At 34.3% G+C, this 12,788-nt stretch overlaps 1 protein-coding gene across 1 annotated transcript; it reads left to right on the forward strand.

The window, feature by feature from the left end:
* Nucleotides 1–269: 269 nt before the first annotated feature.
* OPT3 (oligopeptide transporter) lies at nucleotides 270–5,044 on the forward strand. The gene is made up of 6 exons (XM_039038488.2): nucleotides 270–1,010; nucleotides 1,296–1,393; nucleotides 1,507–2,076; nucleotides 3,436–3,691; nucleotides 3,797–3,979; nucleotides 4,064–5,044. The coding sequence occupies exons 1-6, from the start codon at nucleotides 486–488 to the stop codon at nucleotides 4,676–4,678; spliced, it is 2,247 nt and encodes a 748-aa protein (XP_038894416.1). The 5' UTR covers nucleotides 270–485; the 3' UTR covers nucleotides 4,679–5,044.
* Nucleotides 5,045–12,788: the final 7,744 nt, after the last annotated feature.

A 12,788-nucleotide genomic window follows, 5' to 3' on the forward strand; every position in this document is an offset into this window, starting at 1 on the left:
ATTATTTTTTTTATAATTTTTTTAGAAATATCATTAAAATCGAAATTTCATCAAAATTTCCGTAAAATTAAGATCTCCTTACATCGATATCGAAACCTATATAAAACTTAAAACTCTTTCCATCGATATCCATATTTTAAACCTTACTTACAAATGTATGGACACTTTTAAATAGAACTTTTAAATCCATAAATATTATAAAGTTAAAATCTAAAAAATCATTAAAAAAAGTATATATTTTAGGGGTGGGAAAAATCCAAAATTCCCTTATAAATATTCAACATTTCATGACTGACATTTCTCAATCAGCCTCTCGAGTCTTGACTTCTCTACTCTACTTGTTCTTTCTCTTCCAACCCTTCATTCTCTCTGTCTTCCCTTCATTTTCTTTACAGATAAGAGAGATTAAAACATAGAGAGAACAGCAAAAACAGAGCCTACTCTGTTCTGTTTCTCTGTTTCCTTTCCCCATTAACGCCCCTTCAATGTCCTCGAAAACCCCGCCCAACCAAGATTCCTCCGCCGCCGCCGCCGCCAATAAGTTCAATGGCGGCGGCGAACCGCCGTCTGAGGAACGGTGCCCGGTGGAAGAAGTGGCTCTGGTGGTCCCAGAGACTGATGACCCATCTCTTCCGGTGATGACTTTCCGATCATGGGTTCTGGGGTTGGCTTCTTGTTGCCTTCTCATTTTCCTCAACACTTTTTTCACTTACCGCTCTCAACCGCTTGCCATCTCTGCCATTCTTATGCAGATCGCTGTTCTCCCAATTGGCCGTTTTATGGCCTCCACTCTCCCAAACAGGGACTTCCATTTTTTCCAATGGAAGTTTAGTCTCAATCCTGGCCCTTTCAATATGAAGGAGCATGTTATTATCACCATTTTTGCTAATTGTGGCATCTCCTATGGCGGCGGTGACGCCTATTCCATCGGCGCCATTACTGTCATGAAGGCTTATTATAAACAGAGCTTGAATTTCTTCTTGGCCCTTCTCATCGTCTTAACTACCCAGGTCTGTGCCTTTTTTTTTCCCTTTCTTTTTCCTGATCTTCCCCTTTTTGCCTCTTTTTTGGTTGTTTGGTTTGATTTCTACAGTCGTTTTCTTCGTCATTCTTTTTCTCTTCCCTAAAGCGGTGAGGAAAAGAAGGCTAATTCAAAAGTTCTGTCTTTTGTATTTCGATTGTAGTCAGAACACTGAAACACCCACTTTTTAAAATACCCAGATGGATAAGATCTAGACCATTTTCTTATATTCCCCTGTTTTTTAGTCTTTTTGAAAATTTGGCTGTTGGTCTAGGTTTTGGGATATGGATGGGCTGGAATGCTCAGAAGGTACTTGGTGGATCCTGTTGAAATGTGGTGGCCTGCAAATCTGGCTCAGGTTTCTCTGTTTAGGTACGGTTTCTTCATATTTGTACAGATTTGGAGCTTAGAGACCTAGCATTTGTCTGTTTGTTTGGTTCCAATGCATATTCTGATTTGCTCTGTTTTTGTTTCCCCTGTTTTAGAGCTCTTCATGAGAAAGAAGACAAATCAAAAGGGATGACAAGAATGAAATTCTTCCTAATCGCCATGGGAGCAAGCTTTATATACTACGCTTTTCCAGGTTACTTGCTCCAAATCTTATCATTCTTTTCGTGGGTTTGTTGGGTTTGGCCTCGCAGCATCACGGCTCAGCAAATCGGGTCGAGCCAAAGTGGGCTTGGGCTCGGTGCTTTCACCTTCGATTGGGCCGGGATTTCAGCCTACCATGGAAGCCCACTGGTTTCGCCATGGTTTTCAATTCTAAATGTTGGAGTTGGCTTTGTGATGTTCATTTATATCATCGTCCCTGTTTGCTACTGGAAGTTCAATACCTTCGATGCTCGTAAATTCCCCATCTTCTCTAATCAGCTCTTCACCAGAACCGGCCAGAAATACGACACCACCAAGGTTTTGACGCCGGATTTTGAACTCAATGTTGCTGCCTATGATAGCTATGGAAAGCTTTATCTTAGCCCACTTTTTGCCCTCTCAATTGGATCTGGTTTTGCTAGGTTTACTGCTACTCTTACCCATGTCGCCTTGTTCCATGGACGGTATGCTTCCCTTTTTTCTTATTTCTTTCCGTCCACTGTTAATATTTTGTTTGATTCTGCCATACTTTGTTGTTTTAGGTCAAGTTGCTGAGTTTAGTTTAGTATAGTTCATGAACTATTTTTGGATGGTTGTTGTGTTTGTTTTGGTCTTTGAACTTATATACTGTGATGGTATGTTCTACTTGTAATAACGTTAGATGTCTTTGTTGGATTAAGACGAAATTACAAAATGTTGTCTCTGGACTTTGCCCTTTGTTTGCTAAACACCTATATTATGAAATAAGTTAATATTATCCTTGACTTTTTATAAACTTTTCGTAACTTGAGATCTAAAACGACCCTCACAATGACTTGGAGTAGGGAGGGGATGTTTAATTCACAGTTTTCTAAGTCACTACTACACCGTTTCAAGTTCTAATTTTCGTCCAACATTCTTATGAATGTCTACCAGGGGGTTTTAAAACTTTTATGAAAGTTAAGAAGAATATTGTAACTCTTTGGAAGAATAGGATGGGGGTATTTGTAAAACAAAAGGCAAAGTTTAGTGGTTTTTTGGTTTGGTAATTTAGTCTGGTGGCTGATTTGACACATGTGATAGCAAATGACAAAAGAAAATAGGCAGTTTGGATAAAATAAAGAGGCAATTGCAATGTATTACTCCATTAGCATTGGCATGTCAAATCAACTATTGTTTGTTCAACATGTTATGCAATTTAAAGTTTGATGCAGTTGAAACCTTTTAAAGTTTAGAGATTAGAGATTAAATAAATATAGCCACTAATGTTGGAAACCAAATTTATTTGATTACATGATTGTCTGAGTGGAAAGTGAATTGCTGAGTAACAAATGGAATGGGGGAGGCTGCTGGAATGGGAATGAATATGTAAGAGAGAGGAGAGAAAAAAAATGCAAAGAAAAGAAAGGGTGGGTCCTACTAGAATGAGAATGCCATTCTCTGATCATCTTAGATGAGAAGAATATAATTCTTTTTCAAAGTATAAATGATTTTCAATTTTGGGACGGGACAGAAAATAAAATAATACTTCAACTGGGGGAATAAATCCATGTGACATGATTCTTATTCTGGGATCTCAATCCTAATTAGTAAATATGGTTCTGTAACCATTATGTTCTTGTTGAGTTACAAACCTGCTTGAACTTTTATTAAAGATTTGAAATCCTTGTGTCTAATATAGAAGAATGGTCTCATAATCTGCTAAATAGAAGTTGAATAAAAGTGGGTCTTGAGAATCTATCTAGGTTTAGATGATACTCAACGACGGTAAAAGACTTCACTTCATGAGAAAAAGCTCAAGATTTGAGTTCCTAAAGTAGGATTGTGCTTTTCTAATTTTCTAGGGACATATGGAAGCAAAGCAGAGCAGCAATCAAGAATGCAAAATTGGACATTCATGCAAAGCTGATGCAAAGCTACAAACAAGTGCCAGAATGGTGGTTCTTGATCTTATTATTTGGGAGCATTGTATTGTCGCTTCTGATGTCGCTTGTGTGGAAGGACACCGTGCAACTACCATGGTGGGGGATGCTATTTGCCTTTGCCATGGCTTGGATTGTTACCCTTCCAATTGGGGTCATTCAAGCAACAACTAACCAGGTAATCGGACGGGAATTAGTAGTAGTCGTAGTAGTAATGCCCACTTGTCTTTCTTTAGGTTCTCTTGAGCATATTCTAAAACAATCTATATGGGGTCTTATGCAGCAACCTGGATATGATATTATAGCACAATTCATTATTGGTTATATTCTTCCTGGGAAGCCAATTGCAAATCTGCTCTTCAAAATCTACGGGAGGATCAGTACAGTTCATGCTTTGTCTTTCTTATCTGATCTTAAACTTGGTCATTATATGAAAATCCCACCAAGATGCATGTACACTGCCCAGGTGATCTTTTTACAAACTTATCATTCATCCCAGTGTCTCTTTTGAGAATTTATGACAATGTTGTTTTGTTTTCCTCTTCCTCAGTTGGTTGGAACGCTAGTTGCCGGGACGATTAACCTGGCCGTTGCTTGGTGGATGCTGGACAGTATAGAGAACATCTGTGATGTTGAAGCTCTCCACCCTGATAGTCCATGGACTTGTCCAAAATACCGAGTCACATTTGATGCTTCTGTTATATGGGGACTGATTGGACCGCGGCGGTTGTTTGGACCTGGTGGGCTGTACCGCAACTTGGTTTGGCTATTCCTGATCGGAGCAGTCCTTCCGGTTCCCATCTGGGCATTGAGTAAAGCTTTCCCCGAAAAGAAATGGATTGCACTGATAAACATACCAGTTATATCCTATGGCTTTGCAGGGATGCCACCAGCAACTCCTACAAACATAGCAAGCTGGCTCATAACAGGAACCGTTTTCAACTACTTTGTCTTCCGTTACCACAAGCGCTGGTGGCAGAAGTACAACTACGTCCTCTCGGCTGCGCTCGATGCAGGTACAGCTTTCATGGGTGTGCTGCTTTTCTTTGCGCTGCAGAATGCAGGCCATACCTTGAGATGGTGGGGATCACAACCAGATCATTGTCCTCTGGCAAAGTGTCCAACCGCTCCTGGGATCGCCGTGAAAGGATGCCCGGTATTCTAGCAGCAGCAAACTGATCATGGTTATGCAAGAAAGGGAGTTTCTGGAGATCGTCAAGGCGGGAGGACGACGTGTTACAGAATTAGGTTCAGATTCTTGCTTTGCTTTTGGATGTTTGTAAATGCTAGTTGATTGTAATGAGAGGTTCAAGTGATTTGGGTGGGCTTTTATATGGGATACAAGTTGTGCTACATCTTTTTGGTTTGACTGTGCTAGACTGCTAGTGTAGAGGGCAAAGCATAAAATAAAAACAAAATCCTCCTTTTTTTTTTTTATCTCCCTCCAACTGTACATAAGAATAAGAAAAATGATAAAAATGAAATATTGGATTAAATGTATTTTTAATCTAGAGATATCTTGTTTCATATATACATATGATCCATTATCTATCTTTAATCTATAATCTATAATCATTTTATAATCTGAGTGTATTACCACGTCCAATTGCACGTATATTTTCTAAAATTTAGAACAATTAAACTTCAAATAAAAATAATTTTAATGCTCTTAAAAATTATTTAAGCAAAAATTATTGAATATTATTCAAAAACATAAAATATAATAATTTTAATATATTCTTATTGTTTTATTTTTACAATGGTCAATTTTTATGTTTTATTAATTAAATTGAAGTTTAGTTTAATTATTTAACCAAGTTTTGAGTTCAGTTTTTAAAAAATAAAGATTATTTGAAATTTAGGGTGTAAAAGAAAAACTTTTCCTAAATTTAATAGACTGGGGAAATCATAAAGCCGCTTGATCGAATAGCTTCTAAAATTCTTAAAATATGCTTTTAATTATTTAGGTAATTGTTTGATTGTTGTACAAAAATTATAAATGAGACAGATAATTAAATAATTTGCACAATTTTGTAATTTTTTTTAATAAAGGATGATTTAAAAATAATAATAAACAGTGAGAATATGTTGGTTGATATAATTTAATTTTAAATTCACTAAGAAATTATGAAAAGAACGTCATTTGAAATTCGAATTATGAATGCAAAAGTAACTAATTACATAATTTCCCTTCAACTAATGTTGGTTGATCCAAATATAATTGAACCAATTGATAATTGTATGCATCACCTTTACACATCATGTTATAACTACATTCAAAGACTTTTAACCATAACAACTAATCCCTCAAATTTTGAATATAGGGTTCAAAATCCTTATAGATAATCCTTTGATGCTTTCTCAAAGTTAGTAGGCTTGTTCTCAAATCAGAGAGATCGGTGAGACGGTCAACTTTTTGGAGAAGGAACGATCAAATTGTTGAAGTCTTCTAGTCTTTGAATCTTTTGAATACCGAAGATTGAAAGTTTTTGAATTCTCAATGATAAGTGACATTCCATATTTATAGAGTTTGAGGAGGCCTTAAATAGACATGAGCCTGATTGATATTGGGTTCAACTTTTGGACTTAATCTTTTTTAACGACACTTATTAAAGTTTGGCCCAGTTTATTTTAATAAACTCTAAATGACCTAGTTTTGCCCCAGTCACCACGTAATCTAATTTGATGAGAAATTGTCCATTTTCTGAATTGTTTGATTTATGACCAAAAACGTGATATGGAGGGCCTATTTCCCTACCTACAGCAAAATATAGTTTTTATAAAAATACAACAATCTCACATTTTCTCACTCCTAAATTTGTTTAGTTATATATTTCGTTTCACGTTATCTTTTAAATATATTAATTTAATAAAGAAAAACCCTCAATTTCTTCTTCTTTACACGGCAGCGGGCATCCCACCCCCCACACCTTCTCGCTCTACCCACGCAAGAAGGAGAAGCCATCAGCCGCCTCCGGCCACCGTCCGTCTCCGCCACCATCGCATCGCGTCTGCAGTCCAGCACCGCCGTCCGCCAGCAACGTCCCTACAATAGGTTCTCTCATCACTTGGAGGTCACTGCCATGGTGGTATTGGACAAGAAAATCTCGTCCTCATCAGAGGTCGAGGCAATGAACAAAAGGCGCAAGAAAAAGAGACCGAAGAAAAACTTCCTTCAACAGGTGTGGAAGAATCTGAACTTCAAAATTGAAAGATGAAGAAGAAGGAGAATGTGCACTAGTTGTGAGGCTTCTCTTTTTGTTGTGGATATGAAACTTTAATTTTCATTTGTTGGTTGGTTAAAATTGAATAGCAATTCAAGGTATATAGATTGTAGAATAATGTAGAATTTAGAATTTACATATGTATTTTGTTTTATCTTTGGGTCCTATTTTAGCTGTTAATTCAAAGTATTTGTGTGGCTTCTGTTTTTAGTACACTATACTTGTGCACGGTTCAATCTAAGGTTGCAACATTATTTTTTTTATTACAAGGTCTTTGTACATATGTGATTTAGCAAAATGTCTCTCATACGTACTAGGTACTTTCTTTGTCTCTTTCTCTTGTCCCTTTCTTGTCTTGCGACGACACTTGGATTTTACAAATGCAGCCTCGACAACTGGTTAAGTCTCGACACCTTGGTTTTGGATCAAAGGTTTATATGGAAATCTGCACATGTTTTGTGCGACAGCTGAAGATGGAAGATTAAACCGTGGATATTGAAGGATATTAAAGCATTCTGATTGGAGTATTAAAGACAAACGTGATTTAGAGGTATTAACTGCGTATGTTTAATTTGATTACAATATTGGTTTGTGGGTTAAAATAATTGTTTTAGGGTTTGTTTGATTACATTCTATTTGAATTTGGATGTTAAATGTTTGTATCTTAATTTTTTTTAAAAAATGCAGATATATATATATATATATTTATATATATATATATATATATATTTTAATTATTTTCCGTGGGGTTAGTTACAGATTTTGGCAAGATTTTCAATGTATTTTAATATTAATTGGTTTAGATTTTTTTTTTTTTTTTAAATATACACCATAAATGTAGAGATTTAATAGGAGGGTATATTTGTAATTCTCTTTAACCGGTTAAACGTATTGTAGAAGTGTTTTTGGCTATTTTTATAAGTTGAAACTTCATGGGCCATTTTCTAAAAAGTCCATTAGATTTTGGCCATTTGTTCAAAGAATCCTAATTCGAGTTGATATTGTTTGATGGATTAATACTTAGACAAAGAGTGCCATTTGATTTGCCAACTTTCATGTCATTAATTTTAATTTGGAGACACATATAAATATATAATCGGTCTCAAAATTATCAAATATTAATTTAAATTAATGATGTGACAATCTGTAGTTGCATGTTTTATTAATTAAATTAAAGTTTAATTTTAATTATTTAACCAAGTTTTGAGTTCAATTTTTAAAAATAGAGATTATTTGAAATTTAGGATGTTAAAAAAAAAAAACTATTTAAATCTCTGTGTAAAGAAATGAAATTTAATAGACGGGTGAAACACTAAGTCAAATAGCTTTTATAATTCTTAAAACCAATGCTTTTAATGATTTAAAGTAATTGTTTGATTGTTGTATAAAAAAATATAAATGAGATAATTAAATATTTTTGCACATTTTTAATTTTTTTTATACAAGAAAATTTAAAATAATAATAAACAGAAAACCAGTAGTAAACTCATTCTAGCACTTTTCATGAATTCAAAATTTACGTCAACACTAACTACTAATTTAATTTCTAGATCACATCACAAAAGTTTGTCCATGAATATCCACAATCTGATCACCATCAACAAATCCATCAAAATTTGTGAAGCTTGGGCTTTCAATCTCGAATACATTATTGTTCGACGAGATTTTTTGGATAAATTTAGTTGGTTGAATTTGAACTTTGTATTTATATTGATCTAAAGTATCACGAGTACAATCTTTAATATTTGATTGTTTGATACTTTCTCTCAGATGTATAAACTTTAATCTTTAAGCTCGTTGACCTTCTTAGATGATTGGTCCATAGACTTGTTGATCTTCTTATGTGATCGACTTATGAACTTGATGATTTTCTTGGATGATCGACCTTTGGACTTGTTAATCTTGTTGCTTAATTTAGATTGGCCTCTGGCTTGTTGATTAGCTTGGATCGACCTTTGGCTTATTAATCGTTTGGATCGACATGTGATTTTGTTAATCAACTTGAATCGGCCTCTAATATGAAGTGTTCGTGCTTCTTAGACTGTCTGAATGAATGATTAGTGTTACTGATGGGTAACCACACATACTGGGCTGCTTCTGTAGGGATTGAAATTTCCCGAAGCTGAAGCAATCATTGAGCACCATTTTAATTTTATAGAATCATGCAAATCACAAAGAATGGAAACACAATGTGCATTCTAATTAAGCATGCAACTAACTGAAAAAACAAAGGAAGAGGAAGAGGAGATCCAAAGATCACTTACCTTTGAAGACCAATTATTCACGTTCCTCCCAATTCGTGTTAGATCCAAAGATCACTTACCTTTGAAGACCAATTATTCACGTTCCTCCCAATTCGTGTTGTCTTCTCCTGATCTCACAAACACGCAACCGGACACCACCTCAGGGTTTTTTTCCGTTATTTTCAAGGACGAGAATCGTGTAAAGGTGTGGGCTTGCACTTAATTTTGGCATGAGGGAAGGAGAGAGGATTTTCTGTCAAAACTATTATGCAGAAAACTTATAGAGAAGGTGAATCAGAGAGAGAGAGTGAGAGACCTTTCTCTCACTTCTCCTACAATCTCCTACAATTTGTTACGTAAGAGACTTTTTGAGAAAAATAATGGGTGAGGGAGTTATAACTTCCTCCTTTTTAATTTTAATTAAATTAAATTTAAATTAAAAAATTGAATTTAGCATATATATATATATATTAACCACTTAATATATATAAAAACTATATGTTATATCACATATAACATATATAACCTATAGTTAATTTTATATCACATATCACATAAATCATAATTTATTATTCTCTCAAACAACCTAAGGTATATATTAATCACATTCATATTAATTTTAACCTATAGTTTTTGTATGAATCACATTCATATAAATTAATATTTGAATCACATTCAAATAATAACCCCTCTCAACAAACTATACAAATTTAATATGAACCATATTTATATTAATTAACATATAGTTTCTATGTGAATCATATTCATATAATTAATATTTTGATCATATTCAAATATTTATTTTTTTCATAAAACTATATAAATTTAATATGAATCATATCCATATTAAATTTTAACATATAAATTTTATATGAATCATATTCGTATAATTAATATTTGAATCATATTCAAATATTTATTTTTCTCATAAAACTATATAATATATCAATTTACATTATTTAATTATATCTCATACAATTAATTTCTTTTAATTAATTTGAATAATTCAAATTAAACCAAAATTAATTTGATTCTCATCCGTCCTCATTGAGCTAACAAAGGGACCTTATGGACCTATAGATTGATGCCCCAATGATAGTTTAATCAAATTAATCAACATTCATTAACTGTCGGTCACTCCACTAAAGACCGACAGCTGAACTCTTCGTACTATAGATATATTTCTATGTCCATTGGATATAACCAATCAATAGGGCATTGATCCTTCACAAATTGCTTGTAAGTACAGTTGAGTCAAATTACCGTTTTACCCCTGTAGTTGCATCTTACTCCTTAAGTACCATTGATCCCTCTAATGAACAATTAGTCATAGTTTTGTTGGGGTTGATGCCCTAAACCTCACAGGGTCCTGTAGTTTGTAAACCATGTATGAACAAACATTTCAGTGATTAATAATATTTGATATTTTATTCACTTATGTATATTTTAGTTGCATTAACCACAAACCAATAAACTAACATCCATGGTTATCGTTGTAACTTAAACATGTATGTGGAGACATATAGGTGGATCGTGTTTAAGTGATAACCTAAATGGTCTGTAGTATATGGATAAGGTTAGATACCTTATCCTGGTGACATTACGATGGTCCGCTTTGTAGGTGTTATAAATGCTGTAAAGTGCTACAAATGATCTGATCTTTATCATTCATGTATTAGACATGTGAGCAGGGATATTCTATACAAAGAAGTTTGTATAAGACCAGACCACGAAATGTTTAGTCACATTATATAACACCGTTCATAATTGGGACTTTCATTTCACTTGGATGACCATAGGTAACATGACCTTAATCCTGAGTGAGTTGTGAACTCCTGCCTATGAGGTCGGTCCTTTGATTTGCATGGGCGAGAGTGGGTAGATTGTCGACTCAATAAGCCTACCATTTTGGGGATTCGTCTGATTGAGGAGCTGGGAACTCAGCTACACAAGATGGAATTCACTCATTCTCCGAAGCAGGGGTAAGTAGATAAATTGCTATCTTAAGAGTTGACTTTGGGTCTTGAACAATGTGGCGCCATACCCTCTCTTGGCCAAAGAGGGGTTTAGTCATAGTGAGACTAGATCTATTGTTCATTAGAGGGATCAGTGGTACTTAAGAAGTTAGATGTAATTATAGGGGCAAAATGGTAATTTGGCCCAACTTTACTTATGAGCGATTTATGAAGGATCATCGTACTATTGATTGGTTATATCCAATGGACACAGAAATATATCTGTAGTGCGAAGAGTGCAACTGTCAATCTTTAGTGGAGTGTCCGATGTTAACGGATGGTGGATAATGTGATTAAAGAGTTTAATAAGTTATTCACGTACCGTTCGAGCTTCAAGCTATAGGTCCATAAGGCCCCATTGGCAACTCAATGGATTTAAGTTGAGAATAAGTTTTTGGGTTAATTTGAAATGTTCAAATTAATAAGAAGGAATTTTATTATGTATGATATAATTAAATTAATTAAATTATATATGATATAATTGATATAATGTATTTGATACATTATTGATTAATTGGAGGAACTAATATTTGAATATAATTCAAATATATTTTCATAAATTAGATTCATAGTTGTTAAATTTAATATAAATATGATTTATATTAAATGCCATAAAATAGAGAAAAAGAACTATGGTTTATATATTGTATATGATGCAATATTAAAATTATATATTATAAATATAATATGATAAATTAGTTATCATATTTATTTATAATTTATTAATTATTTGATAATTAACCATTTTTCTCTATAACCGACCTTAGTGGGGAATTATTTGGTTTTATGGAAAAAGTGGGATAAATGAAAATGTGATTTTATTATTAAAAAAGACAACCTTTCATGATCGAGTAAAAGAAAGTCTTCTACACGATTCCTTGAGAGACTAAACGATCGAGTAATATAGTCTATATGATAGACTTGATCGTCTACACGACAACTTTGTTCTCTTCCTCGATCGTCTTCCTCCTCCAACTCCAAACTTACCTTTAACCAAAATTATCCAGAGCCCACCACTTCTGGATTCTCACACCGAGAATACCAATGTCACCAAGTGGTAGTGTCCTCCTTTTGGTTTGAGTTCGCATTGCTGTTTGCTGCTTGTTCGAGGAGTGTTCATGACTTGTTCGACACGTTTGTGAATGAGTACGATCAAGGGATTAACTTGAAGAACGATTCTTCAAAGGTATGATCTCTATACTTTTGTTCATTTATTCAAAAGCATGCTGTAATTTAAGTTTTATATATAATCTATTCTTGTTGACTGTAAATGTATGCATTCAATCAAAATGGGATTTGGACAATCCACTTCCGCTCAAAGGTTCTTTGTAAATAGAGTACCTTCAAGTCCAACTATGATCGAATTTCTCTCAGGCCAAGAGAGGGTGAGGTGCCTCATTATTTAAGCTCTGGAATCAGTCCTTAAGGAAGCAATTTATCTTCTTAGCCTAACTATAGAGAATGAGATAATTTCTTCTTATGTAGCTATGTTCCCAGCTCCCTAATTAGACGAATCCCTAAAATGGTAGGCTTATTGAGTCAATGAATCTGGCTATTCTCACCCATACAAATCAAAGGATCGCCTTCATAGACAGGAGTTCACAACTTACTCAAGATTAAGGTCAAGTCACCTATGGTCATCCTGGTAAAATGTAAGTCTCTTCTAGCAACGACGTTATAAAGAGATACTTAACATTTTGTGGTCCGGTCTTTATACAAATTGTTTTGTATAAAATACCCCCGCTCGTATGTCTCCACAAGAATGATCAGGATCAGATCATTTATAGTACTTT

The sequence above is a fragment of the Benincasa hispida genome, chromosome 8 (genome assembly GCF_027475165.1).
Source record: "Benincasa hispida cultivar pf3 chromosome 8, pf3_genome.v1.1, whole genome shotgun sequence".
In the NCBI taxonomy this organism is placed as follows: domain Eukaryota; kingdom Viridiplantae; phylum Streptophyta; class Magnoliopsida; order Cucurbitales; family Cucurbitaceae; genus Benincasa; species Benincasa hispida.